Below are 19849 nucleotides of genomic sequence, written 5' to 3'. Positions count from 1 at the left end.
CCATTGGTGCTTTATTGGTCGTGGGTCTGGGAAATCTGTCGATTAAAATCCCTGAAGGAACCGGACGAAGGAGGGCACAGCAAATCTACTAACATGAAGGGAATGTGCATTAAAGGTAACCGCCGTGTTATAATCCTAATATATTAAATCCATAAGATCCAAGGCTTCTCAACTGCTGTGCAAAATTTGCAGCTGAAGAAATTTTTTCATAATTTCAGGTTATGGCGGTTGAAATTCTGAAAAATCTATGCCAGGCAGAAGATCAATAGCGTCAGTCATTTTATTCTTCGTAGAACCGTGCAGTACTGGAATAATATCTCCTATATTCCAATACAACTTCGTACAAGGGGTTCTCCTGTCATGTGCAGTTTCGTAGTATGATTTTCTGATTTGCAATTGCATGTCTCCACCTCCGAAAGAGGAAGTATCACTCCAGTGCATTACCGGTTGTCTATTGAGAAACGGATACAGATTTGGTGGTCCCTTTTGTCAATATTTTACCGGTAAATCTCCAAAGCCGCGTATTCCATTCGCTATTAAAATAGAACCTCACTTAGTTTCAACTTTTTTCTTCGAAAACAAGGACCTTGTCAATTACGAAAATAATTGATTTAGGTTACTAATGTAATCTGTTTCAGTAGAAGTAGCTGGGTAAAACGTTTTCAACAATTCACCTTTCTCAGTGTCCGTTTCACTTAGTTTCAATTTCATTCTTCGAAAACAAGGACCTTGTCAATAACGAAATGATTGATTTAGTTTCCTAATGTACTGTTTCAGTTAAAGTAGCGGGGTAAAACGTCTTTAACAATTCACCTTTCTCAATGTCTTATGTGTGGATTCTGTGTGATAAAAATCACATCATACTCGGATAAACTGATCGAGATCCTTAGTGCTCTTCAATTTGAGCCTCGTAGGCAGTTGAGGAAAGACACGATCTAACTATGAAAACGGAGAAACATGTCAATAGCAGTTTGCAGCAACTATTGAAACGGGAAAAGATAAGTGAAATCAGCGGCTCAGGAAAATGGATCGCAACTTTCTAACTGGCTATATGGACTTTCTGAAGTAAACAAAAATAGTATTCAGCTTCCACTTGTTCTGTCGAAGAAGAGTGATCCCAAACCATTTCAAAAGGGACTCAACTGAGGACCTGTCACTTTCCAGAGACCCCGTTTCCGGCTATCATTTTTAAATTCTTCAAGAATGCATTAAAAAACTTTTCCTAGCCATTTTTATATAAGATCCAAGGCTTCAACTGCTGTGCAAAATTTGCAGCTTAAGAATTTTTTCACAATTTCAGGGTATGGCGTTCGAAATTCTGAAAAATTTATGCCAGACAGAAGATCAATAGCGTCTCCAAGAAGAGGAAGGATCACTCCACTGTGTTACCGATTCTAGATAAACGAATGCAGATTTGATGGTCCTTTTCGTCAATATTTTACCGGTAAATCTCCAAAGCCGCGGATTCCATTCGCTATATTAAGAGAACCTCACTTGATTTCAATTTAAGGACCTTGTCAATTACGACAGATTGATTTAGGTTCCTAATGTAATCTGTTTCAGTAAAAGTAGCTGGGTAAAACGTTTTCAACAATTCAGCATTCTCAGTGTCTCGCTTAGTTTCAATTTTATTCTTCAAAAACAAGGACCTTCTCAAATACGAAATGATTGATTTGGGTTCCTACTGTAATCTATTTCAGTTAAAGTAGCAGGGTAAAACGTTTTCAACAATTCAACTTTCTCAATGTCTGTTTTGTGTGGATTCTGTGTGAAAAATAAAAATCATATCATACTCGGATAAACTGAACGAGATCCTTAGTGGTAATCAATTTTGAGCCTCGCAGGCAGTTGAGGAAAGTGACGATCTAACTAAGAAACAGAGAAACATGTCAATAGTAGTTTGCGGCAACTATCGAAACAGGGAACAATAAGTGAAATCAGTTGCTCAGGACAACTGGATCGCAACCGACCACACATTATGGAATTTCTAAAGTATCTAAAACCAATACTCAGCTTCGGCCTGTTCTGTCGATACCGGCAGCAGTTACAAGAATCTGAATAAATTTCTATCTCACTTTTCCAGGTGCAAATAATGAGACCCACTCAAGATTCCAGAACCGCTGTAGAATCTATCTTTTTGGAGGAAGAAGAGTAAATAGTATACCTCGATGTTAAAAGCCTGTACACTAAGGTACCTGTAGAGGCGATTGAAGTTGCTATTAACAAACTGTTTTTTACTGAAGAGTTTCAAGAGATTCTGAGGCCAGCTATGAGACCCTTTTGAGATTAGCCATAACTAACGTTCACTTTAATTGCTAACAAGTGGTACAAGCAATTGAATGGCTTAGCGATTGGTGCTTTATTGAAAGTGGGTCTGGCAAATCTGTCGATTAAAATACCTGAAGCAACCGGACGAAGGAGGGCAGAGCAAATCTACTAACATGAAGGGAATGTGCGTTAAATGTAACCGCCGTGTTATAATCGTGTTATATTAAATCTAACCGCCGTGAAAGGTGTCGAGTGCGAATCGTGTAAAAACTGGTTTCATGCAGAAATACAGTTTGCCAGAGGGTAAAAACTGTGTTCATGCATGATCTTAAAACCTTTGCCAGAGGGTGAGAAATGACCTCACGCGCGCAAACATCGTTAGTGAGAGAAAGAAGTCATCCAGAAGAATTGACGTTTTCAGCTTTGTTGTGTGAACAAATGTAAACATCAAAAAGAGGGTTGGACAACGAAACATAAAACAAAGAGCACCGCAGTATAGCTCCCCTCAGATTACAGCTTCGCAGTATAATCAATAAGTACCTGCTAATTCAAAAAACAGTCAAAACCTCAACGATAACAACAAATAGGATTGAGAGGCAAACTGCTCAAGAAAGAGAACAAAATAGCAGAAAAATAAAATACTAATTAATATAAATTATCGTTTGACCAATTTTGGATCAAATTTCAATTAAAATTTTCGGTCAATTAAAACATCATCAGAATTAAAAAAGGTATGAGATACCAAAGAAAAATGTAAAATCTTTCCAGAAAAGTAGCACCTTTCATGATATATTATTATCATTATTATTATTATTGATCTAAGCACCATTTAAAATCTCACAGTGAAAGAAAATTAAAACAGATTAGTTTCCGCCTGAAAAAAATTTCAGATGGTATAAGTTTCAGCTCAAAAGAGTTTATTCCATTCAACAGCGACGGCATGTGAGAACGAACATCTTCCAATATGGCAAAATTTGGGAATAACTAAATTGTAAAAATATTGGGACCTTGTAGGCATCATAAATCGTTTCATTAAATCCGATAGATATAGTGGGAGTTTGCCTGGCTGATGTAAAAAGCCATGCTCAAACAATAGGATTTTGAACACAATGCGTTGCCTAATTTGCAACCAGTGCCGCTGCTTCAGGTACGAGGTTGGTGTTGAAGGTGACAATCGCAAAATCAAACGAGCAGCACAGTTCATTATACGTTGAAGTTTTGCTAAAAAAAAGTTTGGCAGAACATAATAAAGCGAATTACAGTAGTCAACATGTGATAAAACTAAAACTCAATTAACTCAATTAGGACTGATCTTTTAACTTGATCTCGAATTGACCACACTTTACGGAGATAATAAAATGAATTCGAACAAACAAAGTTAATCTGACGTTGCAGAGCAAGTTAAAAATGAATACAACAACCTAGAACTTTTACCTGTTCAGTGTAGTCACCATCTTCTGGCAGACGTAAAAGACCATGTTTAACAATTTTCCATTTCCGAATAATCATATACTGACTCTTATCCGCATTCAATTTCAAGTTTCTATTAATGAACCAACGTTGAATCGAGGTCAAAATATTATCAAACATGTACTGACTGAGGGTCAAACCGAACACAAAATAAAAAACGGTATCATCTGCGTAGAAACGCTAGTTTATTTCCAATTCTTTCAGCTTATACTCTAAAGGCAGCATGTAACAGGAAAAAAAGTAAAACACCAACAACCGACCCTTGTGGCACACCCGTTTTAACTTTAACATCACCAGAAAGACATCCATTTATTCTAACTTGTTGCGAACGGTTTGAAAGATAATTTTCAATAAACTGTAACAACAGATTGCAAACTAATCGTTTTCGCTAATATCTCAAAAAAAACTGATGCTCAATTGTATGAAACGCTGCGGACACGTCTAACCCAATATAAATCACGTCCAGATAACAAAGAAGATCATTAAAGACTTTCAGTAAAGCCATTTCCCTTGAAGGCGAGCAACAAAAACACTGATACTTGCTCCTGAGATTATTAGATTCCAGATACAAATAATTTGCTTAAAACAACTGTTTCAACATCTATTGAAATGAATCTCAGATTTGTCACAGGGCAATAACTCGACAACAATTCAGGATCAAGGTTAGACTGCTTTATGAGCGGCCTCAAGGCGCCTTGTTTGAATTGATTTGAAAGTATCCTGTCTGGAGAGTTAAACTAATTAATGCAAAGAAGTAGTCCGAAGCATTTGTCAACACAATTTTGCATAACCTAGTTGGTATGACATCACGCGGTGCCGTACGTTTGGAAATTTTTGGTAGAAGTAACTTCAAAACGGTCAGTGTAAAAACCTGAAAAGTGTCCAGAATAGTTGTATGTGAATCATTCAATTTTAAACCATTCGTTAGAGGTATTGAAACTAATACAACTTCTATTTTCTTAAGAAAGCATTAAACTTCTTTGCTAGGCATACAGGCTCCCCTAGTGACTGCGGCAGGACAATAATATTTTTCCCTAAGAGTTGCTGCAGCAGAAAATACCTAAAACGCTTATTTTCACTAGCGACACATTTGTCGAGGTATTCACTTTTCTTTTTGGAAAACGGCTCAAAATACTGAATTAAGGAACCGGCTTTTGTCTTGGCAATTTCCGCTCTTTCGATAAGCTTTCTCAATTTTTCATGGTTCTTGCTTAGCTCATCGTCAAAGAAAGGGCACGTATAACTTCCAACATTCAGTTTTCAGAGGATGGTTCTTATCGAACTAACTTCGTTCATTAAAACACTGTTTCAAACATTTTCAGGATTATCTCTGTCGATTGGAGCAAACGCTTCCACGTCACAGTTTTGCCAACTTCTGCACGAGGCCTTCTTTAAAGCTAAATTCTCGTGATTTCGCAGAAGGTCAAAGTGCACAACTCCATGATCAGAGCTTGTAATGAAATTTACAAGAGGTTCTGATACTGCAACCTCCTCAGATGTTATAACCTGGTATAAAATTCCGCCACTTTTGTGAGTAGGCACAGTAACTTGCTGTTGCAAAAGAATTTCATCCAAAAAGAAATCAAATTTCTTGACGCATCAATTGATAGCAGCATAGAAAAATTGACATCACCTACAATGAAAAAATTTTTGAACAACAGCGCTTTCTCCTCAATCGCCCAGCGTAAACTCAAGAAAAGCCACCTCCGAGTTTGTTAAACACTTGTTTGAAAAATTATGGACACGTAAATTTCCATCAGAGGACACCGCTAATCCTCCGAATTTTCTTTTTCTGTTTGCACTCAAGTAATAAAAACTATTTGGTAACACCGCTGGAGAAAAACTCATCATTTGAGTTCAAGTTTGTTAAAACTATAGGGTTCAAAATATTAGCTTCAATAAGTTTTCTTATTTGCGAGGTCTTGCTGCCAACCGACCTTGCATTATGTATACAATTTTTACACAGTAAATGAAAGATTTAAATTCAGATATTCATTCATCAAAGGAGGCCAGCGGCTCCCTCGCTTACTGATTCAAATAAAATCGTGAAAATCAAACATTTTCGGGCAAGAAATCGGGAAATTCAACTTGATCATTATCAAATTTAAAAACACAGAACAGAATTCAGACGAGATCCGTCTCTGGATATTTCACAAATACACAGTAGATACAATCCTTTCTTCGTGCAATATTCTCTTATATCATCCTTAGAGACAAAGTTACCTAAACGACCAATGTAGAGATGCCCTCTTTTCGGCGGCCTTTTAATTGCTCTGACTGTCGTTTGAACATTTGTGCTCCTTGAAAACTTTTGGTTTTCTGTCTCGCGACTGTTTGTCAGCAAATAAGTTTTCATTGCCTTAAGCTTTCCGTTTCTTTGAATTACGATCGCTAGCAGTGCTGTCAGTCCAATTTCTGAAAGCACCTCTAAAATACGGGTAATCCGGTTTCTTCAGAGAATTTATCTTCAGCTTCAGTGATTGAATTTCAGAAATCAGCGAATCAAGAGCAGTTCTCAAGAGCAGTTAATTTCAAGAGCAGATATCTCATCAAGGGCTGATAACTTGTAAAAGTTGGCAAACAACTGGGACCAGACCAAATTATTCCAATTCAATATATTGTCTGAGAGGCAAGATCCATGAACACATATAGATTTGCATCGAACACAGATAAAGCGTTCTTGTTCTGTACATAAACCCATTCACACAGTGCATGGCGGATCGGATGGGGCAGGCGGCGGGGATAAACCCATCATTGTTTGGGACAAATAAATACAGTTCGAAGACTTGCATTTAGCGCTGAATAGGTCCTAATTAAACGAATAATCTAAATTCTATCTCAATCAATAACTACACGAAAAATAGAACATAGCTGGCAGATTGCCAGAAAAAAGCCGCAAAAGCTTTGTTTATCTGCAGTCTTAAAAAACAGCAAAAAGGTCACCAAAAAATTGTCTTTTCATTCAAGGCTGATATGTTCTATTTTGATTAAAAATCTGTATAAGTTTCTGCTGCCTCTATTAGCTGCTCTCAAATAACCTTCACTTAGAGTGACACACACCCATTTGACCTTATCTCTTTGAATTAAAGTAAATAAAAGTCAATTTCAAAGTGAGGAAGTCATTTTTGAGAGAGTAAAGTCAAGTGTGACCAAAAATTTAATCACGCGAATGAACAAAAAAACTCGGTCCAATAAGAGCGAAAAATGACGTCACGCACGCACTTCAGTTAAAATTGCATGAACGAATGAACAACTAGCAGATTTGAAGTGATTGTGATGTCATATGGTCGTAACAAAAATCGCGACGACGAAATAAAAAACATAGCAGGACAAGTCCTGACGTATAATTCAAAGAATTCAAAAACTAAACAGAAAACTAGACCAAGAACGGATTTTGAATGGATTGGGAAAACCATTTAGAGAAAAAAACCGATCCAAAAACTCAAAAAAAACTGTAAAAATCAAAGTGAAATTGCCGCATGTGAACAAAAAACCACTCGCGAGAAAGCGAATTTTTGTTCAAACACCGTTCTCTCACTCTACTTTAAATTTAGAGCGAAAAAATTTCACGCCGCAAAACCACTCGCTTTTTCGCTCCACTTCCTCTTTCGGCGTGACCAAAATCACTACTCCAAAACTCATTTGACCGTATCTCTTTGAATTAAAGCAAAGAAACGTCCATTTCAAAGGGAGGAGGTCATTTTTGAGAGTGAGGTAAGTCACGCGTGATCAAAAACTTAATCACACAAAGTAACAAAAAAACTCGCTCCAATAGGAGCGCAAAATGACATCACGCACGCAATTCAGTGAAATTGCATGAACGAATGAACAAAAAGCTGATTTGATGTGAATGTGACGTCATATGGTTGTAACAAAAATCTTGACGACGAAGTAAAAAAAACCAAGAGAAGGCCAATAATAGCCCAAGGTATCGCTGTGCGGCTATTAATAAATCCATTGTAAATCAAATCAAATAGATTGCAAATCATTTTATTTGATTGTGCATCAATGTTAAGTCAACCTGACGATGATTCCAATGTTTGAAGACGTCGTTTTTACTGGTCAAATTCATTTTTGGATTAATGGACAATTCCGTTTCCTTTCTAACATATATAATATTTATTGCGGCTAATTTCTTAATAGGGTATTCAATTGCAAACTGGGGTGTCAGTAATTGAAACATAGTTGGCAGATTGCCAGAAAATAGCCGCAATACTTTTGTAGATCTGCAGTCTTAAAAAAGATAGTAAAAGAAACAGACCAAAAATTCTTTTTATTGAATGCTGAGATGTTATATTTCGATTATGAATCTCTTTGAGTTACTACTACTTCTATTAGGTGCTCTTAAATAATCTTCAATTAAAGTGACAAAAACTCATTTGACCGTATCTCTTTCAATTAAAGCAAAGAAACGTCCATTTCAAAGTGAGGAAGTCATTTTTGAGAGTGAGGTAAGTCACGCATGATCAAAAACTTAATCACACGAATGAACACAAAACTCGCTCCAATAGGAGTGAAAAATGACGTCACGCGCGCAATTCAGTTGAAAATGCATGAACGAATGAACAAAAAGCCAATTTGAAGTGATTGTGACGTCATATGGTCGTAACAAAAATCTTGACGACGAAATAAAAAAAACCCAAGAGAAGGCCAACAATAGCCCATAACCGCTGTGCGTCTATTAATAAATCCATAGAAAATCAATTCAAATACATTGTAAATAATTGTATTTGATTGTGCATCAATGTTAAGTCAACCTGACGATGATTCCAAAGTTCGAAGACGTTCGTTTTTTCTGACCAAATTCATTTTTAATGGACAATTCCCTTTCCTTTCCAACATATAAATACAATTTGTCGTGGCTAATTTCTTATTAGGGTATTCATTTGCACACTGGGGTGGCAGTAATTCACTCTTAATGCTGCGTTCAATATATATGATAATACATATAAAAACTTACATGTATCCAATTGTATTCGACGCAATGCCCATCAGGGGAGATCCAAAAAATTGCCCGAGACTAAAAGACCCGACCACCCAACCATAAAATTTAGTGGTGGCGTCTGGGTCTATTTGTTGCAGATAAGGATAACCCGAAGACATGATGATGGAGTAACCTAAACAGCACAGCACTCGTTCACAAATATACTACACCCATAGACAAAAGTAAACGCAAAAAATGCAATTTCACATGATAAACTCAGTTTTTAAAGCCAATCTTAATAAAGAAAATGAGAAGTTGTGCATTCTAGTCAACATAATTTTGGTCATTTCGTATTTTTCTACCAATCGGGCATTGTATTTAAGAGGTTTAGATCTAAATTCAGAAAAATATCTTGCAGAAAAAATTCAGATTGAGGTTGAGGTCGATCAGCTTTTTGGAAGCACCAATAAGATCCACATGAAATCTGTTTATCCTCTTCATGCCTCGGTCGATTTGTATTATACAATGCCGCACCCCCAAACCCCCCCCCCCCCCCCCCCCACTTAGTGACCAGGTAACCTATAGCCCCCAATCATGGTAAAAGTATCTCAGAGCCTCGAATGCAGAGTATTTACTTGTTCCTACAAAATAAGAAAATGGGGTATGATCCACCCAATGGAGGGAACAGTGAACCCCCACTATAAAAGATCACAGCAGCGTATTTAAAATTACTGCGTTGTATTTTGATCTTACTGTTGAAGAAGGGAGGCTGTTAGTTTGACTCATCTACGTTTGCCATTTCTGGTTTGTGTTCTAGTGCTGTCTGTCTTTTGTTTTACCTTTTTCTCAGCTATGCTTGTGTACAATATAATTTTATTCACACTAAATAGAAACAACGACCAAAATTATGTTGACTAAAATTGTCATTAAAAACAGACAGTTTCCCATGTAAGATTGCATTTAGAGCTTTTACTTTTTTCACATTAATCAGTGTTTTTACCTGTAGCGCCTATAAATGAAGTTAAATAAAGTGTCCACATTGACAACATCCGCTTTCGTGTGCTCCCACTGGACGAAGCCATAGCATCGCCAGGGGAGGCCATTACACCTGAATTGATTTTCACAGAAGAAATTTATTTACTATAGTGATATTTAATGTACAAAATTTAGTGTATTCTTAAAGAAATACCGAAGCACCAGAAAGAGAACTCCTCTGGGCAATAGTTCCACAGAAGCTAGAAGCCCCACAATAGTTACAGATAAGACTAGTATAAAAGAAAGAAATCTGAACTCATATTAGAACAAGCTATCGAATAAATTCTTTTATATTAAAACCTTGAGATGATCTATGGAACGTTTTAAAGTTTCGTCTCCGCAAACAGGATCAGCAACAAAGCCATTACTAATTGAGTAATTCAACAGAACGTATCCTCTCCAGGCCAATGAATTCTTATCTGCGGCTTTATTCAGGCGTGGTTTCTTGAAGAGGCCAGATGAGACGCTCCTCGTAGTAAGGCAATCTTTCACGTCACGCTGATAAAGGCTGTTCAGATACCGAGTAGGCAATTTAGCGTTGACCGATTTCAAAACAAATTTCAATAATTCCAGAATGTATAAATCGTTAACACTTAGGATAGTAGAATCTGAGAAAAGGCAGGATACAGTGTCTCTCTGTTTTCTGAAAAATATCAACTTAAGCAGTTTTCTCTGCACCATATAGATACGACGTAACTTAGAAGTTGTACATCCATATATTAGACCGTATCGAACTATTGGTTCGATGAAAGAACGTTAATACTATAGTAGCCGCCCGTGCGCAATACTCTATGTCCTTGGCTAATTGAGCGTGGTACTTGGTTAAAATGCAAAGTTATAAGTTCAATTGTTAAGTAGATTATGGTGAAAAGTTGGTTTAATTAGACTAAATTTAATAGTGGCTAGCCTGATGGAAGTTTGGTGTTCAATGAATGAATTTATTCCTCGCTTTGGTCGGTACCCAATATCGGTTCTATCATCGTGGTAAATAAACTAAGTCAACAAATATTTAAATAAAGGATTGTCATTTTCAAACATTCTTACGAACGTTTTCGAACTCTGAGTTCATCGTCACGTTATAAAGAATACAAAATGCTAAAATGAAAAGCCAGAAAATAAAATGCAAATCACTAAAATCAATCATTCAAGAAATTTAAAACGAATTTTCACATATCTACAATCGTATCTACAAAATATTTACATCTGAGTAAAATAGTCTTTTCGATTTGATGTAGCAGATGCATATCCACATGTATTTTATACATATATTGCTTTAAACTTACTTTGGTTTTATTCAATTGTAAAGTTTAAGTTTTCGTTTCTTAACGTGTCTTTCAATTTGGATGTTCATTTCCAAACTAAGCTTTCAGTGTCAATTCTCGTGTTCGGTATTCGTCGCGCGTGTTGATGGCTGGTTTCAATGTTCTTATATAGAGCGCCTCTAGTGTCATTAACTTAGATTGGTTGCTGGATTGGTCTAATATCTTCCACTGGAAAGCTGTTTTATCACCGTTTCACTCGATTGCATGTACTCCCATCGGTGAGTCCGCCCTGGCATGCTCTGCAACCCTTGTGGTAATATGTCGGCATGTCTGCCCTACATAGATGAATTTGCATCCACTACAAATGAGTTCAGAAACCACGTGAGATTTGAGATCTTTATCAAAACTAGACTCGAGGCTAGGTAAACAGCTCTTAAGTTTCCGAGTGGTGAAAATCGTCTGCACAGGATGAATTTTGTGCAACTTCTTTACAATTTCATTAGAAATATTGCCTCTGTACTGTAATACAAAAAGTTGTTTCTCAGTATTTTCCTGTTGTTTTACGGCTACACCCGTGTTATAGCTATGTCCGTTTCTTTGTGCTTTCATTCGCAGCTGGTTAATTGTATCCTTGACGATATTTCCTAGCCAATGCCTAGGATATTGATTACGTACACAAATTTCTTCGTTTTTTGTCAATGCTTCATGGAACGCTTCCCATTTGCTGGTGGCTCGGAACAGGCGGTGTATTGTTCCCTGTATTATGCTTTTCTTATGTTGTAGGGGTGCACAGCTACGGTAGTTCAGAATTGTTCCAGTATCCGATGGTTTTTGATACCATGGGCAAAAAATGTTCCCCTCCGGTTGTACGTTGATTGACATGTCCAGAGATGGCAAATTGTTTTTTATCATCTGTTGTTTCTAAAGTAAATTGGAGATTTGGATGAAGGTTATTGACCGCATCTAACAGCTCTTTTATGTCACCTCTAACTGTTCTTACAACATCGTCGACATGTCTTAGAAAAACTTTAGTTTCGGACGAATGGTTAATGTCAGTCTGATCAGTTCTAACCGAAGATTAGTTTAAAGCAACCCAGCACATCCAGAACTGGTTTTCCATGCTATCATATTCTGTGTTACTGATTTGCTGACATTTTGCGTGGATCCATCTATTACAAACTTCACACTCAACACCCCTGGAACGTGCTGTCACACAGTGTTCACAATTGCGACAAGTGCTTGATTGTGTGTTGGTTTTACAATTAGGTGTCTGTAATTTCTGTTGTGGCTCCCACGATTTCATGCAAAGTTTTGCCAAAATCACCGCCAATGACGCACTCATTGCCAACCCGTCTTTCTGACAGTACCAACTTTCATTGCATTTGAAATGAACGTTGGTCACGGCTAATTCAAGCAGACGTTTCATGGTCGTTCTAGTTATGTTTGGTTTATCGTCCCTAGCATAAAGCAATCGCAGGGTAATGATAATGGCTTCCTTTACGGGAACGTTGGTGTATTGCACTTTTGCTAATGCTCTATCTAAAAGTGTTTCTCTGATGTTTTTGAGTACCATTTTGCAGCCGCTTCAATTTCGAACAGTTTTTCAAGTTTTATTTGCTCCAGAGTCTTTCGTGCGTCATTGGTATTAGTTTCTATATTTGTTCCTTCAATCTTTTGGAAAAAGGGTGTTACAAACTTGCTAAGTTTATGTCGACGAAGATATGTCAGTTTTGTTGATTTCGCTCGAAGCCCGAGCTTTGTCTAATCACAAGTCTATTTTCTTTTCTGACACCTATCAACCTTGTGTCAGCCATAAATCAGGTAATAAATCAAACTTTAAATAAAATCTAAAAACCTTGAAACCCAAGGTTTTTGGTACAATTTTTTATATACGTGTGACACTCACACTTCCCGCCTCTTAACAAGAATAGAGTGCACAACTCACTCAAAATTAAACAATATTTTCGTTCACAGATCTTGATATGTGAACGCCTTACTAAACAAAAAAAGTTGTAGCTTCATATGGACAGTATAATTATCAGTTTTGGTGTTTCATAGTTTTTTCTGCCTCGTCAAGTCCAAATATATTGTACGCTTCCCGTGCCGCATCATTTGTCGGAATTTGGTATGCCCGGTTGATGGTCTTGAAGAATTCTTTGTCTCCACCAGCATCATGGTGCGTCAACAGGCTCATTTTGTGAGAGTGTTTCTTGATCTGATCTTTTGTAGTAGAAATTTTTACCAACAAAATCTCGTATAGCGTTGCCGGCCGGTTCATAATGTTTTTGTTCCGAATCTCGAATAAACTTTCCTTTGTTTTGGCTTGTTCGTTCCTAAGAGTACTCTTTTGTCGATCAATGAGAGAATCTTTTTTTCGGCATTCGTTGGCCAAATACTGATTGTAGTGTTCCAGCTTCTCAAGCTCTGACCTCAATTGGTCATTCAATTTCTCCATATTTTTGATGGCTTCGCCCTTCTTAGCAACTTGACTTTCAAATCGGCCAACTCTTGCTTCAATACTTCAATGGATTCCTCCTGTTTAGCGTTTCTGGCTGCTGCTGCCTTTAAGTGATCTCTTAACGCCTCACACCCGGCGCTCCATTTACCCAAAACTTCTTTTGTTGCCTCTTTGGTCTTGTTTTAATAGTTATCCAGTTCCTGTCGAAGCTCGACGAGGTCTTTTTGAAGTGAAGAGTTAGAACTCTTCAGCTTCTTCAACTGTGAGCACTGATTTTGCAGTTCCACTTCAGTCTGCAGAGCACGCGACCGAATATTGGCTGGTGCCAGATATTCTAGAGTAGATAATTTCCGAGTCCGCGACAGACAATATTCCACTCGATGTACTCCTGGGGAAATCTCTGAAATAACTTTCCACAATTCTGGCATGTAGTTTGCATAGTCACCAATCTGTGGAATCTCGTTAACCGCTATATTGGATAAAAAACCCTTTTTGCATCTAAAGTTTCTCGATATTTTCAATCTTGAAAACAAGATTTTTTCTTTTTTTGGTCTCGAACTCGAGACGTTCCCGTTTTTTGGGTCTTGAACTCAAGACACATTTTTTTGGTCTCGAACTCGAGACGTTGCCCTTTCTTCTTTTTTTTTTGGTCTTGAACTCAAGAAAAAAAATTTTTTTGGTCTTGAACTCGAGACGTTGCCTTTTCTTCATTTTTTTGTTTTTTTTCTTGAACTCAACACAAGTTTTTTTAAACAACTGACTCTTTTAAGAACTCTTTTTTTCGATCGTCTTCTTTTGTTCTTGGCGTTCTTTTATTAATTTGATTAATTAATTATACATACGCGTTCCTGTTATGGGGTCAAGATTTCGCAATAGTTGTCACCAGGACGCTCCATTAATAACTAACCCTAAATATATGAACAATTTAGGAAAACTGTTCATAAATTGAAACATGAGGTAGACTGTTAAGACTGACACAGCAATGTCTTTCCTTTTTAACCAAATGTAAAAGCTTTCGGATCTTAAATTCCGAAAACTTTTTATTTCATTTGTTAGAAAAAAATGTTGTTGGAGCTGATCGTTCCAGTGAATAAAATTTTCATGACTGTATTTTCCATCCGAATCTCGGAATGCTTCCCGACTGATAATTCCTGTACTATTATGGCGAATTGTCCGAGCAATTTAACTCTGTTTGGAGCAATTTGACGTCTGATATGGGAAAAGGCTGCGATGCAAAATTTCATCACTTACATTTAAGTTACTATTCATCGACCACTGATAAATCTCACGATTGAATTTCTTCAGCATTTCTCCACATTGCTTAAAAGTGCCGTCTTCTAATTTGACATCATTTGGGTACAGTGGGTTGCATGCAGCGATTGTATAATTATGATACAAAATTTTTGTAATAGGGTCCATATATCTAATAGAAGAAAAATTCTGACCCTCTACTAACACAGGAACTTCTTCTGCGCAAAAAAGAATTTTAGTTATTGTTGCTACCATCTTTGCACATTTGTGAACATATAACACAGATCCTGCTCTTTCGACGTGAGTTCCTTTCTCGAAGAGCGTTACTGATGGACTAACGATGTTTTTTGATATTTCAATCATATTTTGAATTTTTAGTCGTTGAATCTCGCATTGGAGCGTTCTAATTTTCATAAAAAAATGGCTTTCTCTTTGAGAAATTGGAAATTTAAGGTGTCAACAACGCTTGAAAGAAACATTTCCCCGGTTATTATAAGATTACCAGTTTTCAGTTCCGAACTTTCCTCGGAGTAAAAAACACCTGGAATTCCTATTGTTTTCACCTGCTGTCCCCATAAACTAATTGATCTTTCCTCTAAGATTTCTAATGCAAAATCTTCATATTTGTTTTTGTGTAAGGTTTTTCCGCTGATAAAAGTGGTCTTGCTATTACCAAAAAATTTTACAGGGTTCTCCTTATTAATTTGTTTGATCGTTAGACATGTTTGCTCGCCTTGATTTTCAAAAAGATAGTTTACAAAGTCGTCTTCAAAATGTGTGGTTTTGATAAAAACAGTTTCCGAGAAACCTAACGGATCCTTAAAACTTATTAAATTTCCTTGTAGCAACTTTCCTCAAATTGCTCCTATGTGAATTTTTTCATTAATTACCACATTTCCAATAACTTTTGGTCCAGTAGGTGAAGTCCACTCTACAGGCTTCGCATAAATAGCGCCTTCAAGCCCATTTTTTGTCATGAAGCTTTGACTATGCTCTTCGACATAAGTGGTTTCACTGGTCTGTCGTGAAAGTACTTAAGTTACCGACCTGTTGACTTTAAATGTCCTATCTCCAAAACCTGGTATGGCAAAGTTTTTGTTCTGCCAATTTTTCCTACAAACTTCCGCATTTAAAGGTTATATTGATTTGAGTAGCCTGAAATTTTCTGTGAGAAAAACGACATCGTCATATACGTTGCTTTTTTAAGTGCCGACACCGTATATACCGCTTCAATCATGCAAAAAATAGTTTTTTCTCAGTTTGAACCTCAGCATATATCAAACTGCCTTTTTCTTTTGTTTTCGAAACTCAAATTTTGATATCACAATTTTTACTGTGATCTAGAGAATAGATCTTTGTTGATACGATATTGTCAAAATCATAACTGTATAACTTGATACAAAGTGATGGAGAAGCAAAAATGGCTAGCAATGCCAGATACAAACATAGTGATACTCAATCACACGATGCTCCGGATGAACTCGTCTTTCTTTTCTGTTCCATTATTTCTTTCTGGATTTTCCTGAAACAAAAACATCATCAGTTTCCTTGCTGCTAAAGTACTCTTCATCTTGCTCAGTAAAATAATTCTTTAATTTCTCAGGCACAGATTTTAATCGGTCCCTGTAGCCATTTTTGGTGCCTTGTGATCACTATTAAAATATTTTCTTCAGTACTTTTTGTTTTACTACTAGATTCCTCTGGCTTTATTTTCTGGTTTTGGAAATTTTGTTTCTGCTGTTTTTTTCCCAGTGTACTCTGTAGGTTTTGATGAAATTGCACCTCCTCCCTCGGCAAAATTTTGTGCCTTCTCTTGCTTTTTAGAAGTTTCTTGCTCTGATTCTTTAGCTTCATTCTCAGACGTCTCATTTGTAACCTTTAGTGAATGATAGCATCCTCAGCTTCGGATTTATTTTCTGTGTTTAGATTGCTTTCAGTGTCTGTTGATGATTCTATTCCAATTATATCGCCATCGTCTCAGCTGATCAAATCGGTATTCTTCTGCTCCTTAATGGTTGTTTTTCTTTTCGTCTGAGACTCAGGCGTGAATAGCTTTTCTCGTGTTTTATATTTCTTCAGTCGGTCATAATGGAGCTTAATAGCTTTCCTCGTCTTTTTATCTTCTACCTTGAAATTCAATTAATCGTTTATAATTTCAACAATTATGTATGGTCCTCTATAGAAAGAAGTAAATTTTCTTGTTTCTCCTTTTTTAACTGTTGGGTTTAAAACTAAAATTTCATCGCCAACTTTATAGTTCGGTCCATACTTACTGCAATCATAATAGGTCTTATGGCGTTCTTGTTCGACATCCATATATTCTCGCATCAACTGATGCGTTTCCTGTAGTTTCTGCTTCAATGTGAAAACATAGTCACTGGGTGTTGCATATATTGCGGTCTGTGGTGTGCTATAGATGCAGTCTATAGGTAGTGACAGTGGAAAATCCAGTACCACATTCGCTGGGCTGTATTTTGTTACACTATGAATTGATGATCGATATGCCATCATCGCTAAAGGTAGAAGTTTTGTCCACTCATGTTGAATTTAGCCTATGTATTTGGAGTGACATTCTTCTAATGTTCGTTTTGTTCTTTCAATCATCGCGTTCCCTTGTGGGTGGTAGGACGTTGTTGATGTCCTCTGAATTCCTAGTTCACTGCAAAGACTACGAAATAATTTTAACACAAAGTTCCATACTTGGTCACTGTGTAGGTTTGACTGGACAGCCGAATCTCACTATCCAGTGTTCAACAAACGCTCTTGACACGGTTTTTGCCTCTTGATAGGGTAAAGCTATGGCTTCGTACCACCTACTGAAATGATCACCAATAAGCAAAATGTACTTGTTTCCCTGAGACTCGGGAAGTGGACTTATTCAGTAAACTGTAAAGAGGTTCTGCTGTTTTTCCGAAACCCGGAATAAATTTCCGATAATAGCCCACAAGCCCTAGAAACACCCTGAGGTCCGTCAGGGACGATGGTTCTTTCATTTTTTCTACCGCTCTTTCTTTCTCTGGGTCGACCTCGACTCCACTCTGGGATATGATGTACCCCACAAAATTGCATTTTGATTGCATAATCTTTAATCCATTCTCCACGAAATGTGGGAAAATTTGTTCTAATTGTTTCAGATGTTCGTCGAAATTTCTTCCGAAAACGATAACGTCATCTAGATACCCTAGAGCCATTTCGTAAGAGAGGCCAGCAAAAATTAACTTCTTTATGTTTTGAAAAGCACCCGGAGCAGACGCTAGTCCCATAGGGAGTCTTTTCCACTTATACAGGCCTAGAGGCGTTATTAAGGCTGTTAAACTCTGACTCTCTTCCTCCATCGCCATCTGAAAGTATCCCGACAAGAGATCTATGTTCGAGAAGTACATATTTCCCTCCAGTGATTAAATAACCTCATTAATTCGTGGTGAAGACCAGAATACTTTTTCTATTTGTTTGTTGAGACCACAGTAGTCTACAACCAAGCGATAGGTTCCAAACTTTTTTTGGTACAAGTAATGATGGTGCTGCCCAGTCGGTATGTGTTGGTTCGACTAAGTCGTCTCGTTTTAAGTTTTTAACAATTTTTTGATGGCTTTTCTTTTCTCAAATATCATGCTGCCGTATGTACGTCTGAATGGCACAGCATTCTTTTTTAACCTGATTTTATGATGAAAAACCACATATATTTGAGTTTCACGAAAATATTACTTCATATTTTGTGCAAAGTGACCTCACTTTTGTCATTTCCTCATAAGACAAGCTCATTGAACTTGAGTTCACATCTTTCTCAAAATCAAGTTGATCCCTAAGTTTTTTTTTATTGTCAGGGTTATTTTGTTTTACTCTTGAATTTTTTTCAATGTTTTCTGAACATGCGATTCTCGCATATTTGTAAACTTTCTTTGGTTCTAATGTAAGGTTCAGAACTCGAACCCGTACGACATCATCAACCATGTCATTCAGAGATCTCGCTATTAATAAGTGTGATTTGTCTTCAAACTCTTTCATGGGTTCTAATATAATTTCTGTTTGCTGTGTCATGTTACCTTCTTCATTGATAATTTTGCATTTAATGAAACCTTTGCAGCGACGAGATAATTCATGATCCTCAGCAGCAATTAAAAACAGATTCTTATATCGTCGTTGGGTTGGGGACAAATGTAATGTTTTCCCAATTGTCCCGCAAAAAAATTCGTTCTTTCTGAGATTTAAAATCCAGTCAAAATTATATAAGAATTCCATGCCCAATAAACAAGGCGTTTTCACAATTTTGGTCACTAGAAACCCAACTGTTATCTCAGGATTTAAATTTATGAAGTTGGACTTGAATAGCTGTTGAACCTTTTACAGGCATTTTTCCATTGTTGGCGGCTATTATATTTTTATTGCACACTCTGATTTGGCTCGGTTCTCTCGATTGCTGGTAGAATGTGTCACTTAAAGGATTAACACTACTTCCACTATCAATTAGGGCTTTTATCAGTTTGTCTTTTGTCATTATTTTGGCGAACAAGGCCTCCACTGGGCTGTTTCCGCCACGAAAAGTTTTTTTCGTAGCTAGCTGTAAATGAAGCCCTGCCATCTACAGCTAATTCTCGTTTAAATACCGGCAGTTTCGTTTTAAATGATTTGGTTTCCCACATTCAAAAGAATTCATGCATTCCTTAGATGCATAATTTCGCTGACCGCAACGGCGACTTTTCTCTCTCTCTCTAAGCTCACCGCTGTCTTTGACTGCTCGGCAAGACTCTCGTGCGACCGATCTCGGCTTCTGTTCTCGCCTCCTGGGGTTCACGATAGCGCTCTACTGTCGCAATTGGTTCGTCTATTACCAGCGCTGCTTCTGTTATAGCTATTATGGTTTCTCTTTCTATCTCCGGTTTCTCTTGAACTACGCTCACTTCCACGCAGAAACATTTTTGGCCTCCGTCCTTGCGATAAAAACATTTGATTATCTTGCCTGTTAAATTAGTTAGTCTGCAGTGTTCGCACTAAATCGTTAACTGAATTAACTAGTTGAGTGCTTTCATTCGACTGGATAGCAGACACCCGCGGCTCATTATCCTCCTCCTCAATTCTCGTGACTGCTTCAATATGTAGTGCTCTTTCTAAAACTTTGTCTAAATTCATATCCAATTCACCCAAGTTTTTTCTCAGGTCGACTCCCACTTGACTATTTTCTAT

The 19849-nt window shown here is 37.2% G+C and overlaps 1 protein-coding gene across 1 annotated transcript in view; it reads right to left on the bottom strand.

Annotated features, from left to right (window-relative positions):
• The window catches only part of LOC142337395 (major facilitator superfamily domain-containing protein 8-like), a 322585-nt gene that overhangs the window by 77675 nt on the left and 225061 nt on the right, over nt 1-19849 (bottom strand). Inside the window, exons 2-3 of the mRNA XM_075386563.1 lie at nt 9663-9772; nt 8699-8855 (exon numbers count right to left, since the gene is read on the bottom strand). Of these exons, the coding sequence (XP_075242678.1) occupies nt 8699-8855; nt 9663-9765 (260 nt within the window). The 5' untranslated portion in view covers nt 9766-9772. The remainder of the gene's footprint in view (nt 1-8698; nt 8856-9662; nt 9773-19849) is intronic.

The sequence above is a fragment of the Convolutriloba macropyga genome, chromosome 4 (genome assembly GCF_964194025.1).
Source record: "Convolutriloba macropyga chromosome 4, txConMacr16.3, whole genome shotgun sequence".
Lineage (NCBI taxonomy): Eukaryota > Metazoa > Xenacoelomorpha > Acoela > Convolutidae > Convolutriloba > Convolutriloba macropyga.
Note: the sequence above shows the minus strand (reverse complement) of the source record. Positions and strands in the feature narration are given on the sequence as shown.